The following is a 22,850-nucleotide window of genomic DNA, read 5'->3' on the forward strand; positions in this document are numbered from 1 at the left end:
CACAGGGCGCCCCGCGCATGCGCCGCCCCGCCTCCCGCGCACGCCCGCTCCCTCCTTCCCCGCGGCTCTGCGCAGGCGTCACTCTAATTGCGTTATTTTAGGTGTGCTTATTGATCTCTTATCTAATATTTATTAGAATTTTTAGTCCTTGGGAGTCTCCTTTCTTTTATTTTCATTAGGGGTAAGTGGGCATTCCAAGTGGAGAGAATTGTATCAAGGCAGGAAAATAGAGCACACATTTGGGAAACGGAACTGTTGAGTTTTGCTTACTCTAATGCCTGTGGAAGAGTGGAAGTTGTGGAAATAATGAAAGCCTCAAACAGTAGGCTAGGCCGGTGACATAGAACCTGACTGGCTCCTCACTAGTGTCTGATTCCCGACATGAATCAGGGTCCACTTCCCAGACAAGCAAAGGGAAGTTGTACTTTGTCCCATTACAGGCAATCCTTTTTTGGACATGAATCATTACGAAAAATTGAGAGGAAAATTGAAATGAATTAAGGTATTACCCCATTTGGAGGAGAGTACTATATTACAGAACTCAGATTATTATCATACATACATTTTCATATAAAAAGTCCAGTATAAGCAAAAGATAACCAGGCCACGGAAGGAAATGAAAATGATAGGTAAAAAGCAGCAAACATAGCAAGAAATACTGACCTGCAAAGGCATCAGATACTAGCCTTTTCAGTTAAAGACTATAAAAGGTGAAGTATATTTGTGGTAGATTTGTTACAGGAAGAGACCACTGGCCTTGAGGAGTGAAGGACCAAACTTTCCCAGAAGATAAGGCCTACTACATTTGAAAACAGCTGCTGCTGATGCCAGCAAGTCTATTCAGGGTCATTTCAACATACTACTAAGCATCTGGGCACCTGCTTCTGCTCGTAGCCCCCGTCCCTTTTTCCCATGCCTTCCCCTTTAAAACCCTCCAGCCTCACCTGGACAGGGAAGATGGTCTTTGAAACATGTCAACTGTCTGCAAATCTCAAGGAAAGTAGGCTGGTTCTGCTATAGACTGAGGGACTTAAGTCAGCAAGCAAGGAGTGCATAGGCTTGAAGCCAAGTTAACTCTTAAGACCGATTAGAGTGCTTTTACAGATTGATTTTTAAAAATGGGCCCAGTTCTCTCTCTTTTCCTATATCCACATCGTTTGCAATATGACTTTGTAGCTCTTCCCATCAAGTGGTGGGATCTATTTCACCTCCACTTTAATCTGAGTTGAATTTGTAACCTACTTTTGCTAATAGAATGCAGCAGAAAAGGCCTGACAATGCCAAGCCCGGTCCCTAAGAGGACATGCGTCTCTCTCTTCTCTCTTGAACTCCTGCCTTCTCCAGAACAAGCCCAGGCCATCTTGCTGAAGAGAGGGGAGAGATATGTGGAGGATAAGACAAAAGGAGGAGAGCAACAACACCCAGTCAACAGCCAGCAAAGCCCTAAAAGCAAAGCCACCAAGTCAACACACAGCTGACCACAGAAACACAGTGGAGCCCAGTGGAGAACTGAAGAACCTCCCAGATGATCCCAGTCCAAACTGCTGACCAGCATTGTAAGCTAAGTAAATAGTTATTTTAAGCCACCAAGTTTTAAAAGTAATTTATTATGCAACAAAACCTGATAAAAAGGAAACTATAAAAAGTGACATTAAGGAGCTGAAAAAGAACCAAGTGGAGCTTTTAGAAGTTAAAAATATGATACTGACATTAAAAACTCAATAGATGGTATGGTACTCTTAAAATGTGTTCACAAATTCTTTAACACTTGTCCCTTCAAAAGATGGAACCCAGTCCCCTCTCCTTAAATGTGAACTAGATCCAGTGACTTCTAACATATACAGTTTTAGATAGTGCCCGACTTCTGAGGCTAGGTGGTAAAAAGTACTGCAGTTTCTGCCTTCCTCTCTTGAATCGCCTACCTGAGGGGAAGTCAGTCACCATGTCAGAAAACACTTGTGAAAAGCCAGCCATGTGAGTGAGCCACCTTGGAAGCTGATCCGCCAGTGCCTCTCCAACCTCGTAAGAGACTCTGGGATAGAACCACCCAGCTAATATTTCCTGGATTCCTGATCCAAAAAAGAAAAAATAAGAAGATAAATGTTTATGTTACTGGACTCGGGCCTTTGGACCCAGCAATGGTAGAAATGAGGCTGGATCCAAAATTTACAATCACAGGCAAAGCTTTATTATAGGGGCAACAGCTGCAGCTGAAGGGAGACACAGTCATGACAAAGGGGTCAGACTGGCTCTCTGAACAATAACCAGGGAAACTTTTAAAGAAGCTGAGGTGGGAAAGGAGTGATATTTAAGCATGTAGGGGCAGGGAATCCGGGAAATTGGGGGCGTAGGCTCAGTTGACAAAACATGCTTCTTCATATATCATATGTTTCATTTGCATGTTGTCTCCACCTCTGGGTATGTGTTTTAGCATAATAATAAGGGGAAAAGTCAGTGAAAGGTGAATTTGCTGCCCATTTTATCTCAGACTAGTGTGAACCTGGTCTAGGCTTGTTCCTTGGCTAGTGCTTTGCTCTGCAAGAAAAAGCGGTAACAGCCTACAGGTTGCTCTGCAAGAGAAGTAATAACAGCCACTCAGGAGAGTCCCAGGTGCATTGGGGCTTGTTCCCAAGGTCCCTGTCTCATTTATGGTTTGGTTTTTTTTTTTAAGATTTTATTTATTTATTTGAGAGAGAGAGCACAGAGGGAGAGAGAGAGAGACAGGGAGAAGCAGACTCCCCGCTGAGCAGAGAGCCCAACGCGAGACTTGATCCCAGGACCCTGAGATCATGACCTGAGCCAAAGGCAGCCGCTTAACTGCCTGAACCACCCAGGCGCCCCTCATTTACGTTTTAAACCATAAAGTTTTGGGATAATTTGCTATGTAGCAATAGATAAGTGATGCCCCTATCATTATAAAGCAGCTGGCCTAAACATAGAATTATCATATGACCCAGCAATTCTACTCCTAGGTATATACCCCAAAGAATTGAAAACTGGGATTGAAACACATATGTGCATACTCCTATTCATTGCAGCATTATTCATAAGAGCCGATAGGTGGAAACATCCCAAGTATTGGATAAATCAAATGTATATACATACAATGGAATATTATTCAGCCATAGAAAGGAATGAAATTCAGACACATGCTACAATACGATGAACCTTGAAAACAGTATGCTAAGTGAAATGAGCCGGGCTCAAAAACATAAATGCTGTATTTCTGCTTATATGAGGTATTTAGAATGGGCAAATCAGAGAGACAGATTAGAGGCTTTCAGTGCTGGGAAAGGGGGAAATGGGAGTTACTGCTTGATGGTTACAGTTTCTGTTAAGGGCAGTGAAAAAGTTTGGAAGCAGACAGTGATCGTTGCACAGCAGGGTGAATGTAGTTAATGCCACTGAATTGTCACTTCAAAAGATTAAAATGGCAAATTTTGTATCATATATAGTTTACCACACACAAAAAAGCAACTGACATAATAAGATGGAGGAATGGTCTTTTGAGTACCGGTTTCAGTACTAGCTAGATGCAAAGTACACGTTTTGTGGACATATGCTATAAATCAGCAATCAATAATATGGTGCTGTTTCTCCCATAGCCAGAATTCATGGACCTGGGAATCAAACCATGGAAATGGGAGCGGACCCTTCATTATCCCTGTGATACCCTAGTAAAAGTCTTCCTTTTTTTTTTTTTTTTTTAATTTTTGCTTCTAATCCCCAGAACTTTGAGTTCTGATTGTCAAGAGCAGAGTTTTTCAACCTCAGCATTTTGACATTTTGGGCTGAGTAATTGACAGTCCTGTGCATAATAGGATGTTTAGCAGCATCCCTGGCCTCTCCCCACTAGATGCCAGTAGCACTCCTTCCCCTGTTGACACCTTTATAGTGATTACGATATTTGTGTGCATTAAGGGTGGGAATGATTGTCAAAGATAAATAAAGCCAGACATTAAAGTAGCAAAAACAGAAACTATTGACTGAAGGTAAAGGGCTGAACTCCATTCAGATTGTGTAGAGGTGACTGGGTGTTTTAAAGGGAGAATGAAATAACATATAATTTAATTTACATGAAATGTTCAAAAAGGCAAATCTATAGAGACAAAAAGTAGATTATCGGTTGCCTGAGGCATGGGTGGCAAGACAGGATTAATTGTAAACAGGCACTTAGGGGGATGGAATGTTCTGCAACTGAATGTTGGTGATGGCTGCATTACTTGGCAAATTTACTAAGAGTCATTAAATTGTACACTTAAAATGTGTAAATTCTCAGGTATATGCTTTTATATCAATAAAGCTATTTTTAAAAAAATTAAGGGAGGGGGCACCTGGGTGGCTCAGTCATTAAGTGTGGGAGAATGAGACGTGGGCTATCTGATTAGCTACAGTAAGACCTAAATTAAGTAAAATAGTTAAAATAGACAAAGACCTAGAGATTCTAATTTAACTCCAAATGCTAATTATTGTTACTCCAGACAAAATAGATCTGCTTTTTTGAAAGTTTAGTAATGTATCATGTCGAAATGTGGCAAGTGCCTGCAGGATTGTCTATAGATCAGTGCTGCATTCAACTTTAAAAAAAAGGTGCGATTTCTTTACCAATGTACATATCTAATTTTTTTATTTTTAAATTTAATTTACTAATTGCGATTGCTTCTGAATGCACTGCATTTATGCATTAGTCAGATGCATTCACTACCACAAAGTTAGATATCTGATTTACCATCAAGTTCATCATTTCATTACAAAACAAGGAACTTTTCGTCATAAGCTAATTTACTAAATAGGCAAAAACATTGATTTGTCGTTAAAAAATTATTGCCAAAGGTCAGGTTTATAAGTATAAAGACATGCGATGGCTAGTTTTTATTTATAAAATATTCGTGTAATTTTACATATGGAATATTAATGTTTTTACTAAATAACATCTGATTTATTTTTCTTTTAACTTTTATTAATAATTTATTATTATTTAATAACTGGGTAGGTAAATTTAATATTGACTATCAGAAAAAGTCACATGCCAAGCTATTTTCTGCAAAACGCGATTATGAGCACTAGACATTACAAAAAGAGGCGCTACCTTATAGGACATTTTCCCATTATTTAAGCGACCTAGGTGATTTTTTAAAAGACTACACCCGCGTGTTCTTATCACCCCACCCGTAATAAGCAGGCTGCAGAATGGCTTTGAGGGCCCGTTTGTTAGGGTGCGTCTTGAACCCCTCCGCCCGTTTCCCAGTGAGCCAGCACGAGCTGGGCCTTGAGGCGCGGATCAACAGCATGGGGCTCGCAGGCCTCCTCCCCCGCCCAGTGCTACCGAGGCGCCGCCCGGCGCCGCCAGCTGGCTGCCGCCTCCGCCGCTTCACAGAGAAGAATGGGGACCCGCCCCTTGGGGTGATTGACGGGCTGCCTCCTCCAATGGCCAACGCGCTCGGCCCCAGCGGGCCGGGCAAGGGCCGCGGCACGCGGAGGAATCTCTCCTGCCCTTTAGTCCCGGGCTAGGTGTTGCGGCAGGCGCCATTTTATCGAGCAGCCTGTCTCGGGTGCCGCCATGTTGGTGAGGAGAAATCACCGTTACGGCCAGTGTCCAAATCCCCGCGTCGCTGCACGCCGCCCGCCCGCCCGCTCCCAAGCCTCAGCCACCGGCGGCGAATAGAGACTAAAGCGGCAGCGCCGGCAGCGCGGGGCCGTTGCCCAGTGTTTGCAGTTAGAGCCCCATCTCTCTGGCGTGGTTGTTAATAGACTGGAAAGTCTGTGTCTGTGTCGCTCACTAGTAACCGTGAGTTTTTACCACTTCGTCACCTCTCGGCGGCGGCCGGGAGCAGGTACCCGCAGGCGGCGCAGGGGTCCTCCCCGCGCCCCGCCGCCGCCGGCCTCGCAGACCTGTCCTCCAGCCCCGCCCCGTTCTTGACCAAACATGACAGACTCTGAACATGCAGGGCACGACAGGTCGGGAACCCTTCTTGTCTGTCTTTCTGTCGGATGAGAGGAGGGGTCTTGGGGCGGCGGGAGCGGGCCGGGGCCGCGCGCCTCCTGCATGACTTAGACGTCTCTGTGTGGCTCCATCAGTTCCATGACGTGCGCCCTTATGTAAAGCCCAGGCTGGCGGCCGCGGGGGAGGTCGGCCCGGCCGCGCCCGCCTCCCCGCGCCGGGGTCCTTTCCGGCCGGCCCCGCCCCCGGCCGGCACGTGCGAGCCCCCCGCCCCCGGGCGGCTCCGTCTGCCGCTCGGTCTGCGCCCGGCGCCTCCCGCGTGCTGGCTCGGTGCTGCGGTCCAGCCTGGGCGGAAACGAAGCCTCTCCCAGCCCAGGGCCCGCCGTGCACTTCCAGATGGGACCAGCCCGGAATTTGTAATAGCTGGTGTTCTATTTGACTACTGCCCTAGCACACTCCTAAAAATAAACTTTTTTTTTTTAAGGAAAATTTTAAACAACCCCCCAAGGCCATGTATTTATAGTCTTACTCCTCAGAATTTGAAAGAGTTTCAAATTAAAAATGTTAACACAAAAGACTGAGGCTATGCAGACCTTAGTGTAGCACAGCTTTCTCCTGAAGTAAAAACTCCGTGGTGATTATCCCCTCTAACTGCATTTTCTAAATACTGTATATAATTCGAACACTTAACGGAGATTCTGATGTTTTATTTTTGCTTTAAGGGCACATTCTTGGTTCCTTTTAGTGCTTTGGGGGTATTTTCATATTTTAAAAAGCGCAAATAGCATACTTAAGTTTTGGTTAGTTTTTAAATTTACATTGCTATCTACCTTGATTGTAAAAACAGAAAGAGAGGGCTTTAGTTCATTAAATTACTGCAATAAAATCTGTTGCATCTGATTCTTATTTAGAATATTTAAAAATATGGAACCTGGCAATTATTCCTTTGTAAATAGAAGTAATCAAAAGTATACATTGTACTCTAAACTAGATACAGATTGCGTAAGTTTTACCTGTGGAGTAATGTGATATGCTTTTGATGAAGCATTCCACACACTTTTTTTTTTTTTTTTAATAACCCCACAAGCAGAAATAACAAACATCACTGAAATTTGAAATATCTAAACATTTGGCAACCTAGAGAGTGTTAAAAATATCTCAACAACTTTGATATCCTAGTGATGAAAGTAGATCACCAGAAGACAAGTCAATTAAACATACAGTAATTTTTAGAAAGTAAAAAACACTTAAAAATTATGGCAATATAAGCTTGCACTTGACAGATTTTTCATGATTATTTTACATTATTTTGTCACTAAAATGACAGAATTCTTGGAATGGGTTAACTAAATTTTGAGAAATTTCCCATTCTGAATTTCCCACTCTGAATATCTGTGGACAAACCAATGACTGGGTTTTGCTAATGCAGCCTAAAGTTCATTGTTTTGTATGTAAGAAGGAAATGTGTTCTCTGTTCAGAAAGCAGCTTCAATATGTAGAATTGTGTATTCAGTGTAATGAAGAAACCTTGTCACCAAATTCAGGTATTGAAATAACTTTGCCAGTTAGGAACTGTGATGCCCGACTTTAGAAAGAATTTGGAATTTTAAAATATTGAATTAGAAGTTAAAATTTTAAAGAAGTTTTTGTAAGATTTATTAACAGCTTAGTACTAAGAACTAAAGATTAAATAATAGTGATATTTAGTCTTTTTTGTTTTATATTAGGACTAAGAAAACATTTACTAGCAATTATTGAAACAAAAAGGTAAGCTTCATTTTAACTTTTTCAGTTGTTAAATGACAGTATTCTTTTGAGGCAAGAAGATGGTTTAACTTTCTCACACATTTTTTTTGTCAACCTATATGGAAAATAAACAACTACATCAGAAAACAAAGTGGATTGGAGTCAGGAAATGGTCTAGCTACAGCTTTGCTACCACTTAGCTTTGTGAACTTGAGCAAGCCTAGTTTCTTTATTGATAAGAGGGTTCTACAAGAATTTTTCAAGTTCTTAAAAGGTCAGTGTTTTTCAGCCTCCTCTGGGAAGCTTTTTAAAAAGTGTTGATTTCATTTCTATCAGTCTGAGCTTCAGCCTGGGTTTAAAAAAATTTTTAAAGCTCCTCAGGTAATTCTGATATGTGCCAAATTGAGAACCACTGTACTAGATTAATGTTTTACAATCTTAGCTAATCATCAAAATCACTTTAAGGAATAAAGATTTTTGTCTTGCCCAGAGCAACTGAATCAGAATCTCTAGGGGAGGATTGTGGTAATCTATTTTTAATAGCCTGCCCAGGTGATTCTTAAGAAATGTGGGGAAAAGTGGACTAGTCTGTGGAATCCCGAAATATTTGGTGCTTCCATATTATAGCTATTCTATACTGTAGTACAAGTTTCCACGAATTATTGGAGAAGATATATGAATTCCGGTATTTGGAGGTAGGCATTGTTTCAGGGATATCCTTTTTCTAACGTTTTTGAAAGTTAAGGCATATTGTGAGTACAAGGGAAAAAGTTGAATATATGATTTTTATTTACAACTGCTTTATACAAATTAAGATATTACTATTATAATTTACATCAGAATGAGATTTTAAATGGAAATGGAAATTCACAGAAGGCACAATTTTTTTTTCTTTTAAAAAATGGTAGTTTCTTGCACATGTTTTATATGGTGAACATTTTGCACAAGATTTGTTTGCCAAATGAGGTTGCTTTTTTAAAAAATACCGATTTGATGTACTTTTCTTTAAATATTTTCATGCCTGGAGTGAAAACACGGTATTTTTATACGTGTTACTAGTGTAACAATATGCAAAAATTTGTGGATATATAGAATATTAGTAGAGGCCTTCTGCATAGGATCTGAGAAATCAAGATTAGAGGTGGAGAAGGAGTTGGGGGAGGACAAAGGGAGATAAAATTCTTGTCTTTTCATTCAATTCTTCCCTTTCATCCAGTTCTCTTAGGCAAAACTTCAGCCACCTACCTTTATATTTCACTGGATGTTGACCCAGTTAAAACAATACAGAAACAACTTTTAAAGGCTAAATACTATGAGTCCCTGTTTGGACACGTACAGTAGAGTAGGAAAGATAAATATATACCTAAGTAACTATTACATAATTTTCTGAAATATGCTGAAAGTGAAAAGTTTTACAGGATCTGTACTGGGAAAAATGATAATTTTAACATGAGTAATATAAGAGCTTGTGATTCTGAGAGTCTTTAATTGATAAGAGCTATGTATAATACTTTCTTTTGGGAAGAGGTTTTCTTTGCCCATTATGAACAACCTTCCTACCTTCTTTCCCTCCTCTCCCCCACTTTCCTTCCTCATGTAAAACAAGAACAAAACTCCAACTAGTCAGAATTATAGTAGTTTATATTCTCTCTCTGCTCTGTATCCCCCCACACATAATGATTAAAACATTGCTAAGAGACTACACTGGAGAATCTGAAGGGATTGATGATGGAGACAATGATTACACTTTCCATTTGTAACAGGGTTTTCATTTGATTCTCACATTAATCCCATGAGGTGGTATAGTATTACAGTGCTCAGTAACTTGTTTACGAGATCCCACAGATAGAGGCTAGATAGAGCCTAGGTATGCAAACTCCTGCCTGTAGTATTATTTTTCCTCTTCATTATCTTTGTATGGGGATGGAATACAATAAGTTCTAGCTTTTACTTTCTAAATTGTTTGGGATTGTAATGTGGTACAATTAAGAGATCTCTGCATTCTCAGTAAAACCTGGGTTTTGATCCTGGTTTTTCCTCTTAGTTAACATTTTTTTATTTTCCATGATTATTTTTCTTATTTGTGAAATAAGGTAGTTGAACTAGGTGATATTCATTCTCCCCTCCTACTTTAGTTAAAGTCAGTAATTTTAATTAAAAAAATTGCAAATGCCTTATTTCATGTTAGAGTTCACTTAATGTTCTATAAAATACCTGGTTTGTAAATTAATATGTATACTTGAGCAAATGCCCCCCCCCCCCACTAAGCTACTAATTATTTTTAATTGTGGTAAAATACACATGTAAAATTTACATCTTAACCATTTGTAAGTGGACAGTTCAGTAGTGTTAAGTACCTTCACATTGTTGTACAACCAATCTTTGGAACTCTTTCATCTTGCAAAACTTAAATTCTATCATTAGTTTATTTTCTCCTGAATCTACTAATTTATTGTTAAAACTATCAAAATGAGCTTTTCTTTAGCAAATATAAAAAACTCAAGTTATATGTCACGTTCAGGTTTGATGTTGGAAAGCACTTTGACTCTTAAGACATTTTTCTTTTCCTAGCCCTTCGTGAACAAACTATTTCATTTACTTTAAATTTTCATTGATTAAATTTTCATTCAGCAGATTTCTGTGCCAAGTATATAGTGTTAAGCACTGGGGAAACAAATTTGAATACAATATCACTGAACTTGCTCTCTGGGATCTTATAATGTAGTAGGAGAAACAGACTGGTAAATACATAGTTATAGCATTAGTCCTATAATAAAGGTATAAATTGATTGCCGTAGTGGCATAGATGGGGGCTTCAGGGAGGCATCATGGAATTAGCTACATCTGAAGGATGAGTAAAAGTTTGGCCAAGCAGAGTCAAATATATGAAAAGCATGAAGAAGCGAACTGGCATGGTGGGTTCAGAGATGATAAAAATGTTAGTGTGTAAAGCGTGTACAACATATTTTGGGGAATGAGGAAAAGGCTTCAGTGAATTAGGGATCTGACCCTGAATGATGTAAAGAGCTCATCGAAGTTATTTTTTTAAAGTTTGCTTATTTATTTATTTATTTACTTACTTACTTACTTACTTAAGTAATCTCTGTACCCAACGTGGGGCTCAAACTCATGATCATGCCATTTTTTGGCATGATACCTAGGGGCTAGGAGGAGGCAGACTACAGAAAGGGAGAGCAGTAGAAGGAAGACAATTTAGGGAACTTTCAATAATTTTCATCAAATATTAAGTACCTAATATTTAATATATATTGTTTTGGACTTGGGGAAGACAGCAGTAAAGAAAAAAACCCTTTACCTAATGGAGCTTACATGTTCTTTGGAGAAAGAGACAATAAACATGAAAAACAAATGTGTTCAATGCTGATAAAGTGGAAAGGGAGGTGGGGTATCCTATGGGTACAGGGAGGGTATTTCCATTTTAAATAGGTGTTTAGGGAAACATTTAACTGAAAAGGTAACATTTGAGTAAGCCCTGGAATAAGAGAGCAATCCAGGCCCAGTATGTCTGGGGGAAAAGCATTTTAGATAAAGGGAACAAAAGGTGAAAAAAGCCTAGAACCCGGAATGAGCCTAGTGTAATTAAGGAAAGAACAAGGGAGCAGTGTGGCTAGAGAAAACAGTGAGCAAGGGGGAGAGAAGTAAGAGATGAAGTTAGATGGGCAACAGGGGCGATTGTGTAGGGCCTTGTAAAGCCATTTTAAAGAACTTGGGTTTCACTCTGAGTGGTAAAGGAGCCACTGGAGGATTTGAACAGAGGAGAAGCAGGGTCATGCTGTGGTAAAGGAATGGTAAAAAGGAAGTTGCTTATGGTAATTTAAGTGACAAGTGATGATGGTTTTAGGTCAGTGAGGAGAAAATGGTTGGATTTTGGATATGGTTTGGAGATAGAACCAATAGGATTTGCTGATGGATATGGCATATGAAAGAAAGGAATGAGTCAGAGCTACTGTAAAAGACTAGAAATTGGGTAATGAGGACCTGATCAAAAGCATTGGCAATAAGAAAGCAGACAAAAGGCAAAAATTCATGAGATATTTCTTAGAGTTGATAGAACTGGAGATAAAGATCTGAGAGTTTTTAGCAAAGATGTTAGTCAAAATGATGAGATCACCCAGGTATGTGTAGTAGACAGTAAGGAAGACAGAAGTTTTCTGGAAGCCAAGGGAGGAGAAAGTTTCCAAAGAAGGGATGATCACAGAGCAGATAAAGGAAAGGGTTGGAAATTGGCCACAGGATATCCTAAATTAGGGCCGGTAAAAGCATGAATGAAAGAGTGCTTCAGGGCTTGCAAGCAGCTGGCCTTCACACCTAAAATCTGTACATATTATAGTTTGCCTGACAGGATGTTTAAAAATATTTACGTTTGAATGCCGTTAGACTTGACTTGTGTTCTTTATCCCCCAGTCTTTTCACTGATACTTTCTTTGCAAACTCAGCACCTGATGTCTGCTCATTAGGTGACTTGCCTGATCATGTAGGCATTTGAATTTGTGACCCTTTGTTATGCGATGAAGTCAGGTTTTCACCTGGACAGGTGGGTGATCTGGTTTCCAAAAACAGAGATGGGTGGCCTTGAATTTACCAGGTCAAGCCTCCAGTCAGTCTAGGGCTGTCCCAGTATTCTTTTGTGCATCAGTGCCCCCAGTGGCCTTGCTTCAGTTTTTCAGATTCGGAAAAAGATCAGCCTCAGAGCTGATCAGACGTGAAGGTGTTAATTCATGCTAAAAAGTAATAACAGTGGCTAACATTTACATGCTGCTGTTTTAAGTGCTTTACATGAATTATTGCATTTAATCTTCATGACAGCCCTACGCAGCAGCCCTCATTTTACAAATGAGGAAATAGACACTAAGAGATTGATGAATTTCCCAAGGTCGCAGAGTACATCAGTGGGAATTCAAGTAATCTGATTCTAGAGCCTGCATTTTTATTCGAGGATAGACATCCCTAACACAAGAGAATGTGTGTGTGTGTGTGTGTGTGTGTGTATCAGAATACCAATTCAGTCATGTAAAATGAGGATTAGATATTTGCATCAGGGAGGGTATTCTCTCCATGTAGAATGTTATATGGAAAACAAAATTATCAAAAATTGCCTAATGAACAGGAGCATGGGATTAGAATGAGGGAGTTGATTGTAAATGACTGGAATTTTAAATGGCGTCAGGCTCTGATAAAGTGATATTTCCATCTTCATAATGTATCTGCCAAGCAGTTACTTGCATCAGCCTTACAGGATATCCCCTCTCCTGGGCAGTGCTTACATGGGCACTGGCCACATTTGTCTCTCTACCTTTCCTTCTTCATCATTTCTATAGCTAATCAGCCCTACTTTCTGATAGGTACATTTCTTTTCATTGCATGTTAATATCTTAAACTTAGTCATCTTTTACTTGGTCATGTGTATCTGACTTCCTCGTCTTATTCATCTTATTTTGATTTTATGGTTGAACTTTCTGAGGTGATACTGTTCTGAGGAGATACTATTTCTAGTATCTTTTTTGAGGTGTTTGGGTCCTGGAAGGTGTTGCTTGACTGCTGATGCCATGTACCAACCCAGATAGCTGTCATTGGATGACCTTTGCAAAAGCCGTTTCAGCAGATTATTATTACTCTTGGCAAAGAACAACCTTCCTCTAATGTAAAATAGCTTTATATTTATTTTCTTTTGCCCTCTCCTTTTTTTTTTTTTTTTTTTTTGAGTAGGCTCCACACCCAGTGTGGGGCCCAATTCAGGGCTTGAACTCATAACCCTGAGACCAAGATCTGAGCTGAGATGGAGTCATACACTTAACCGACTAAGCCACCCAGGCACCCCATGCTTTGCGTTGTTTTTAATGTGAGTTCATGGCTTAACATTACTACTTCAAATGAACTCTTGTAATACTTCAGCTTTCATAAGTCATACCCACATTTTTGAGTGGCAAATAACCAAAGCAAGTCCCAAGGAGTGTTTAAAGGGAATCCTAAGTTAATCTATCATTAAAATTATAAAACCATGTGAAAATCATTAACAATGTATTTTTAAAAGTGATAGAACAAAAGAACCTAGATTTAGAACTCGTGATACTCAATATTTTACATATATTGCTATTTATAATTCACATACTTTAATTCATTTGATTCATGTAGACAGAACAGTTATCAATATCTTCACTTTATAGTTTAGGAAACAGATTTAGAGGGTAAATAACTATTTACCACAGTCTATGTCTCATAGCATTTGATTTCATACTCTTTCCCTTGCCACCGTTGCCTCATGATGGTAGTAAATCTGACACCAGATGCTGGATTGGGATATTGGATCCATAAGAGGGTTTGGGTTTTTTTCTTTCTTTCTTTTTTTTTTTTTTAAAGATTTTATTTATTTATTTGACAGAGACACAGAGAGAGAGGGAACACAAGCAGGGGGAGTGGGAGAGGGAGAAGCAGGCTTCCCGCCGAGCAGGGAGGCCGATATGGGGCTCAGTCCCAGGACCCTGGGATCATGACCTGAGCCGAAGGCAGACGCTTAACAACTGAGCCACCCAGGTGCCCCAGGGTTGTTGTTTTTTTTTTTTTTTCTTTTGGATATTACTTGATCCCAGGCAATTTCAGCCTACTTTATTATAAATTCATCTTATATGACAGTTTTTCTAAATCCTAAAACAATTAAAAATTGAATGTATAAAGAATACTAATTTTCACATATTTTTAAAAGAGTATGAAATCAGTTAAATCTAGCTACGTCTGCATATTTTTAGCTATGGAAAACAAGAATTCTTCTATTGTATATGGGTTTTAACCTATTAGGAGAATTTATTGAAGATGCATAGAGATCAAAAGAGCCAACCTCTTTTGCTTGAATTTTTCTTGATGACTGGCAGTTGACGATAAAATATTAGATCACTGGTTCTTTGTGTGTGGGGTTTGAGTTCTTTACAAAGGCTACTCTTTGGCTCATAAAGGAGCTTGTGGGTTGATTTCTTTTCTACATCCTTGGCATACATAGGAGTCTATTTTAAAATTATGTTTTATGTAAGCAAACAAAAATGGAAGTGAATAATGCATTTATGTAAGAAATTCATACATATTTTGGCTGTATATACATATCGTACCAAACATACATTTTTAAAAAATTACAGATATCCAAGTGTGAAAACCAACATTTGACCAAATCTTAGACTAAAGTTAATATCATCATCATAGATTAAATTTCTGGAATATGTGAATAAATCTGAAATATCCCTCAAGTTATTATAATTTATTATTAGAAATTTTAGTGGTCTATTTTTAAAAATAGGACGTGAAGTAATAATTTCTCAACACTGCCTATTGCTAAATTACTGCTATAATTGCTACAATGCACATTATTGGTACTGAGTAGAGGGTCACCTTCAAATGAGATTAGTGGAACACAAGATAGTTGGGGGAACTTTTTTTTCCTCTAACATTTTCCTTTATAATTTTTTTTAAAATATCTGGAGCAAAGATGATTGATTACATTACACATAACTTTAGAGTTTTTTTCTCATGAAATTTGGAGGTAACAAAGCTAACATTCTGTTTTTAATTCATCTACAAAAGATGTGAATTCTCGGGCGCCTGGGTGGCTCAGTCGTTAAGCGTCTGCCTTCGGCTCAGGTCATGATCCCGGGGTCCTGGGATCGAGGCCCGCATCAGGCTCCCTGCTCCACGGGAAGCCTGCTTCTCCCTCTCCCACTCCCCCGGCTTGTGTTCCCTCTCTCGCTCTCTCTCTCTCTGTCAAATAAATAAATTTAAAAAAAAAAAAATGTGAATTCTCAAATAGGATTTTTTCTTGAAAGATTCATGGGATTAAATAATTGAAAATATTCTTTAGAAGTTATTATGTGTAGTGTTATGAATGTTAGAATGCCAAATAAATGAATAAAGTTAGAATCATGACATAATTTCTATTTTTCTGTTTTGTATTTTTTTTTTTAAGATTTTATTTATTTGACAGAGCAAGAGAGCACAAGCAAGGGGAGCAGTAGAAGGACAGGGAGAAGCAGGCTCCCCGCCGAGCAGGGAGCCCTATGCAGGGCTCTATCCCAAGACTCTGGGATCATGACCTGAGTCAAAGGCAGATGCTTAACCATCTTAGCCACCGAGGTGCCCCTGTCTTGTATTTTTCATTTAAATTTTTATAATCATTTGTCAGCTCAAACAGTGTATAATATTCTTCCTTAAAATCAATAGCTAAATTACTCTCAATATTATTACTCCAGTTTTTTACTTGGCTATTTGAGGATTGTTAGTTTCTTTTGTACATAAAATGGTTTTCATAATCACTAATTGCACATTTTTCTCTTACATTAATGTACATTTGTACTTCATCTAATTGATAAAATTTCAATATATAAAGCACAGGGAAATTCTTGTTGTAAGTTATACCTGAAAATGGATATTCAGATACTAATAGTAAATTCAGATGACATGGCTTTTTTAATACATATGACCTATTATGCTGATTAGATATAATAGTAACTTACCTAAGGATCATGTAATTTCCAGTCATGTCATACTCAGGGATGCAGAAATGACTTGAAGCAGGCCAAGGCAGAATGGAGAAACATGCTTTAGCTGGATACTGAGGCCAAAGCCTAATTTTGGCATGTCTTTTATTTATTTATTTATTTATTTTTAAAGGTTTTTTATTTATTTGACAGAGACACAGCGAGAGAGAGAGCACAAGCAGGGGGAGGGGGAGAGGGAGAAACAGGCTTCCGGCAGAGCAGGGAGCCCGATGCGGGGCTCGATCCCAGGACCCTGGGATCATGACCTGAGCCGAAGGCAGACGCTTAACGACTGAGCCACCCAGGCGTCCCTTGGCATGTCTTTAAAAAAAAAAATGTACTCTGACAACACTCCCTGAAACCTGGAGCCCTGGTACCTCATATCGTAGGTAATATGATAGCAAGTAATTTGGCGTATTAGGAACGTTAACAGACCAAATGGGATTTTTTTGAATATTACTGGGTCGTAGGCAATTTTACCCAGTTCACTATACATTCATCCAACAAAACTTTTTCAACTTTTGTTCTGATGTCATGACACCTAGAAGATTATTTTCTAGCTTTCAAATTCTGTTTACTTTATTTGCTGAGATTTGTTTCTATTGAGTTTCTAGTTTCTCCAGCCTATACTGGAGAGCCTAAGTCAAGAGGATAAATTGAAAGGGAATGAAAGTAAATGAGTTTTAGCTTAGTGAGATAACCAAGATAGTAAGTGAAATATAAAAAAATTATTTTAAAAATGTAGTCTCAAAAAAACCTTTGGCAAGCTAATACACAATGTTGTTTTATTCCCATAATATTCTGTCTCTGCTTATGGCATAAAGGATGTTTGAGGAGTGATATGGTTTTCTTTCATGATGTCAAACATACAGGCTCAAGGATATATTTAAAAATTCTTCATTTCCCTAGATAAATATACAGCAATGCCTCTTCTGTCTGGCACTGGGCAGGGAATTTAGCATCAATAGATATTAGCAGAAACTAATTTTATTATAAATATTTTCAAAGGATCTCTTTGTAAATAAAATATGTGGCATACTTTCGCCTCTTACTAACTAGACAATTACTGATTTATCTTTTTCTTAATTACTTTGGATCATCATGAATATCTGTTGTCACCATAATCACTATGAACCCTAGGTATTATACTCCATCTTGTTTTTTCTTGTGTCCAGGAGACTTTGGAAATATGGGAGGCTTTCACACAGACTGATTAAGCTAAGTATTGCTTAATGATAGGATAAAGGAGAAACAGCCTCAGGAACAGACTCCAGATTTGGTCTACCACAGTTTCTTTTCTGCTTTTACTTGTTTGAAATAATTTTTCATTGTTATTCTCTGAAGGAAAATAAAGGAAATTTCCCCCTGGAATCCATGCTTTTGGGATTTGTAACCTTTCCCAATTTCTATGAAAGTATCTGTCATCTTCCATACCCATTCTATTAAAATGCATGTATTTCAGGTAAATCACAAGAGAAAAGGAAACCAGTTGAGGGCTATTATGAACAGTGCTAAGTAATTACCTAACTTTATCTCAATCCTTAAACAACTTTGTGATGGTAGATTGATTGATCCTATCTGTAGATAAGGCAACTGAATATTAGGGGGCAAGATAATTGGTTCAAGTTAGTATAGGTAATATATGAATGGGAAGCAGAATCTGAACCCAGATCTTTCTGGCTCTAAAAGCTTTTGTTCTTCTACTTTACTACGATGCCTCTTTAAGTAATCTGTTTTAACATGCCACAAGTTTGGTTATTGTTCTTGTTTAACATTCTCACTTTAATTTACAGGTTCAGGTGAGTTCACTTTGCCAGAATCCTGGGTCCTTATTAAATAAGGTGTTTGTTTGATTTTGGTTTGGGTCCTCTTCAACTTTAGGTGAAAATTGCTGTTCTGGCAGCCAACTACTTCATTAGTATTTGACTCTCTTTTCTGGATATTGGTGCTTAGCTCCCTTTTGTTTTTATTGAACGGCAAACCTTAGTGATAACATAGCAGTTTTCATTACTTCCAGCATTCCTCTCTTTTCTTTGCCTCTTCTGACTTTGGTGTGGAGGCTTTCATCCTACGAAAGCTGTTAACCTAAACTGCACCACTTTTTTTTTCCCAAGTCACATAAGTGATTTTTAAATAGAATTAAACAGTCATCAGAAATCCTGGAGGCCAGAAAGCAGTGGGATAATATATATTTCTAAAATTTTTTTATTTAAGTACAGTTGACATACAATGTTAGATTAGTGTACAACATAGTAATTCAACAATTCTATACATTACTCAGTGCTCATCACAATAAGTGTAGTCACCATCTGTCACCATAGAATGTTGTTATACATTATTGACTATATGCTCTATGCTGTACTTTTCATTCCCATGACTTATTTATTTTATAACTGGAAGTTTGTACCTTTTAATCCACTTCACTTATTTTGCCCTTTCCTTTAAGCCCCTCCACTCTAGCACTCACCAGTTTTTTCTCTGTATTTATGAATCTGTTTCTGTTTTTTTGTTTGCTCGCTTGTTTTATTTTTTAGATTCTGCATGTAAGTGAAATCATATGGTATTTGTTTTTGTCTGACTTATTTCACTTAGCATAATACCCTCTATGCCCATCCCTGTTATCACAAGTGGCAAGATCTTACTCTCTTTTTAGGGCTGATTAATATTCCACTGTGTGTGTGTGTGTGTGTGTGTATGTGTATGTGTGTATCTCACATAATATTCCACTGTGTATATATATATGTCTCACATGTATTATGTGTAATATTCCAGTGTGTGTGTGTGTATACACACATATCACATATCACACACACACACATATATATATCAGTGTATATACATCTTCTTTATTCATCTAGTGATGGACACGTAGGTTGCTTCCATATCTTGTCTATTTTAAATAATGCTGCAATAAACATAGGGGTACATATATCTTTTCAAATTACTGTTTTCATTTTCTTTGAGTAAATACCCAGTAGTGGAATTACTGGATTGTATTTCTATATTTAGTTTTTTTGAGGACCCTACATACTCTTTTCCACAGTGGATGCACCAATTTACATTCCAACTAAATTGCACCACTACTTTATCAACTTGTCTGGGACCCTGAAATGAATGGGGAAACCCATTTTCCAGCTCTATGTGATTTGATTCTTTTTACTTTTTAAAAAATCTATACAATAAAAATTTTTGACTAATTTCCTTTGAGCCCCTAAAAAAATACTGTTTAGTAAAAAGAAAACCTTATAGCACCTTATAACTCCAAGTGCCATATTTCAGTCCAACTAATCTAGCCTGGTGGCTGCCATTTCCTTACAAACATTAAAATAACTTCTGTGGGGGGCACCTGGGTGGCTCAGTCGGTTAAGCATCCGCCTTTGGCTCTGGTCACGATCCTGGAGTCTGGGATGGAGCCCCACGTCGGGCTCTCTGCTCAGTGGGGAACCTGCTTCTCCCTCTCCTGCCTGCCACTCTGCCTGCTTGTGCTCTCCTTCTCTGTCTCTCTTTCTCTGTCAAATAAAATCTTTTAAAAAATAAAATAACTTCTGTGGAATTGAAGTAACTCATATTTACCTTTGCATGTGAGAAATGCAACTTTTAGACCTTAACAGTTTCTCTGTATCATCTCTTAAAATACCACTTAAAGGTGTGTTGATGAAGTTTCTTTTTCTCAACATTTTATTATGAAAAGTTTCAAATATGCAAAGATGTTGAAAGAAGTTTACAGTAAACACCCTCATATCCTACCCACCAGTTGGTGAGCTTCTTAATCTTCTTTACATTAGCTTCTATTAAGTGGTTTGGCTATTTGTAGTTTCCTCCTAACACCGAATGTGTGTAGCTATTATAGCAACATGGTGAAGAATTATGGGTCTGGAAATCAGACCGAGTTTGGGCTCTAGCTCTGTCATCTACTAGCAGAATCAGTTAAGCTCTTTGTCCCCTTGCTTTACCTGTTTAATGAGGATAACATATTTCATAGTTAACATGAAAATGAAGTGAACTGATTGAACATGTCTGCAGCATAGTAATTATTCAGTAATTGTTAACTATCATATTGTTTTTTTTTTACCATAAATTTGATTTAAGATGTTATTTTACTTCAGAAATACTGTTACTTGATCATAAACACATTTACTGGAATTGAAGATAACCTTAAATAGTGAAAGAATTAGATAATAAAAAGTGTGGACTAAAAATTGCTGAGAATTTTATTTTATTTTATTTTTTTATTTTTGTTTTTTTTAAAGATTTTATTTATTTATTTGACAGATAGAAAGCGAGAGAGGGAACACAAGCAGGGGGAGTGGGAGAGGGAGAAGCAGGCTTCCTGCAGAGCAAGGGAGCCCGATGTGGGACTCGATCCCAGGACCCTGGGATCATGACCTGAGCCGAAGGTAGACACTTAACGACTGAGCCACCCACGTGCCCCTGAGAATTATAAAATATTTGTCAAAGTCACATATCCATAATCCTCTGAGGGCCCCCAGCTTTTTATAGGTTCTGTTCCAGGCACTATTTTGGCCTTCATGGGGAAAATAACAAAGTTAACTTACCCTTTTTTGGAAAAGGAACAGCTAAAATTGAATTATTTGCGTTAATATCTAGATTTGAGAGATTGATTGCAGGACTACTAAGACAAACTGGCACTCTAGTGAATGATGAATGTTAGTACTTTCTTTAAAGAATAGCCATTAGGGGTGACTGCCTTCGGCTCTGGTCATGATCCTGGAGTCCCAGGATGGAGTCCCTCCTGGAGCTCCCTGCTCAGCAGGGAGTCTGCTTCTCCCTCTGACCCTCCCCCCTCTCATGTGCTCTCTCTCTCTCTCTCAAATAAATAAATAATCTTTAAAAAAAAGAATAGCCATTAGTTTTATTTACGTTCTCTTTTGTTTTCTGTATTTTGTTGATTTCTGTACTTATATTATTTTCATTCTTCTCCTCAGTTTACCCATTTCTGAGTTCTTTAGTTGAACATATAGCTCATTTGTTTCTAATCTTTTTATTTCCTGAAAAATGTGTTTATTTTTTTATTTTTTTTAAAGATTTTATTTATTTGTTTGACAGAGAAAGATACAGCGAGAGAGGGAACACAAACGGGGAGTGGGAGAGGGAGAAGCAGGCCTCCCGCCGAGCAGGGAGCCCGATGCGGGGCTCGATCCCAGGATCCCGGGGTCACGACCTGAGCCGAAGGCAGATGCCTAATGACTGAGCCACCCAGGCGCCCCAGAAAAATGTGTTTAAATAAAAGCATAGATCTTCTAAGGACTCCTTTTCTTTGTTTAGGTCTTTTAATAACTTCATGGTGTACTCTGCACCAAATTTATACTGGGAGGTTCACCAGGAAGTTACATTGCTTGAATTTAGATGTTTCATTATTATGTTACTGATATGTTCAGTACCTCCATCAGATCATTATAATGCCTGCTTTGAACGTTTTGAGGCTGAAATGATGGGGATTATGTGCTCCTGTGTTTTGAAGATTAACACATTATTCATTCATATCCTTACTACTTTTAAGAAAAATGTTGACCCTATTCAAAAGAATGACCTCAGGAATAAGGAGGTGACATTTAAAAGGTATAAATCATGGGAATGTTTGTAGTACTCATGGAGGATTGCCTGAACGATAATAGTCTACTAATTTCTCGATATTAGTAGTTTTCAGCTAATTTTTTTTTTTTTTTGCCTCAACACTGTTGTAGAAAAAACATTCCCATCCGTGATAAAGTGTGTGTCTTTGAGTGAAGAGTGTCAAGTTATCAGGTTCACCAAATATGTTCCATTCTTCTTTTGGATTTTTGCTTGGTTATTGCAGTGGTATCCTAACTGCTTTCCTGTGTCTGTTTTATTTCCCCTTTAGGTCTGCTTTTTACTCTCAAAGTTATCTTTCAGAATGGAGATCTAATTACATCGCCTCCTTTCCTGGAAACACTTCAGTGCTTTCTCATTTATATTAGAATAAACCCCAAACATGGTCAAAGCTCTGCATGATCTAGAACCACCCATCACTCCAGCATAATTTTAAACCAGCTTTCCCTTTGTCTTTATAATCCAGTGACGTTGGCATTGTCTCAGTTTCTGTCTCAGTTCTTCTACACAGAAGTTTTGCTATCCTATTATCTCTGCCTGCCACTGGTCCCTCTGCAACCTTTTATCTCTTAGGCTGGAACTCCTCACCTCAGTTCATTCATGACTTCCTCAAGGAAAGCCTTCTGATAAATGACTTTCTCCTGTTGGGTGCTCTCATAGCTCTATTTACCTTCCACATTTACTTGTATGGTTGTTACTTTATATGTATTTATATGATTCTTTCATTCATGTCTATCTCCCCCATCACTAGATTAAAAACTTCTTGAGAGAAGAAACCATGTCTTTCTTGTTTATCATTGTATGCCCACTGAGAAGGTGGTGAATAAATACATGTTAAATGAATGAATGCCTCCCCTTTCTTTTTGGGGAGGACAGAAAATTCTAATATACATACAGTTTTTGAGAATCCCTGCTCTAGGTGTTGTAGATTTCATCCCCAGATTAAATCAGAATATCAGAGGAGTGCCTGGCTGGCTGTCTCAGTTGGTTGAGGGTGTGACTCTTGGTCTTGGGGTTGTAAATTCGAGCCCCAT

At 38.4% G+C, this 22,850-nt stretch overlaps 1 protein-coding gene across 1 annotated transcript in view; it reads left to right on the forward strand.

The window, feature by feature from the left end:
• The first annotated feature begins 5,526 nt into the window (after positions 1-5,526).
• Positions 5,527-22,850, forward strand: part of ZC3H6 (zinc finger CCCH-type containing 6) — a 62,770-nt gene continuing 45,446 nt past the window's right edge. The window contains exon 1 of the mRNA XM_032410476.1: positions 5,527-5,958. Coding sequence (XP_032266367.1) covers positions 5,927-5,958 — 32 coding nt within the window. The 5' untranslated portion in view covers positions 5,527-5,926. The remainder of the gene's footprint in view (positions 5,959-22,850) is intronic.

The sequence above is a fragment of the Phoca vitulina genome, unplaced genomic scaffold (assembly GCF_004348235.1).
Source record: "Phoca vitulina isolate PV1807 unplaced genomic scaffold, GSC_HSeal_1.0 scaffold12, whole genome shotgun sequence".
Lineage (NCBI taxonomy): Eukaryota > Metazoa > Chordata > Mammalia > Carnivora > Phocidae > Phoca > Phoca vitulina.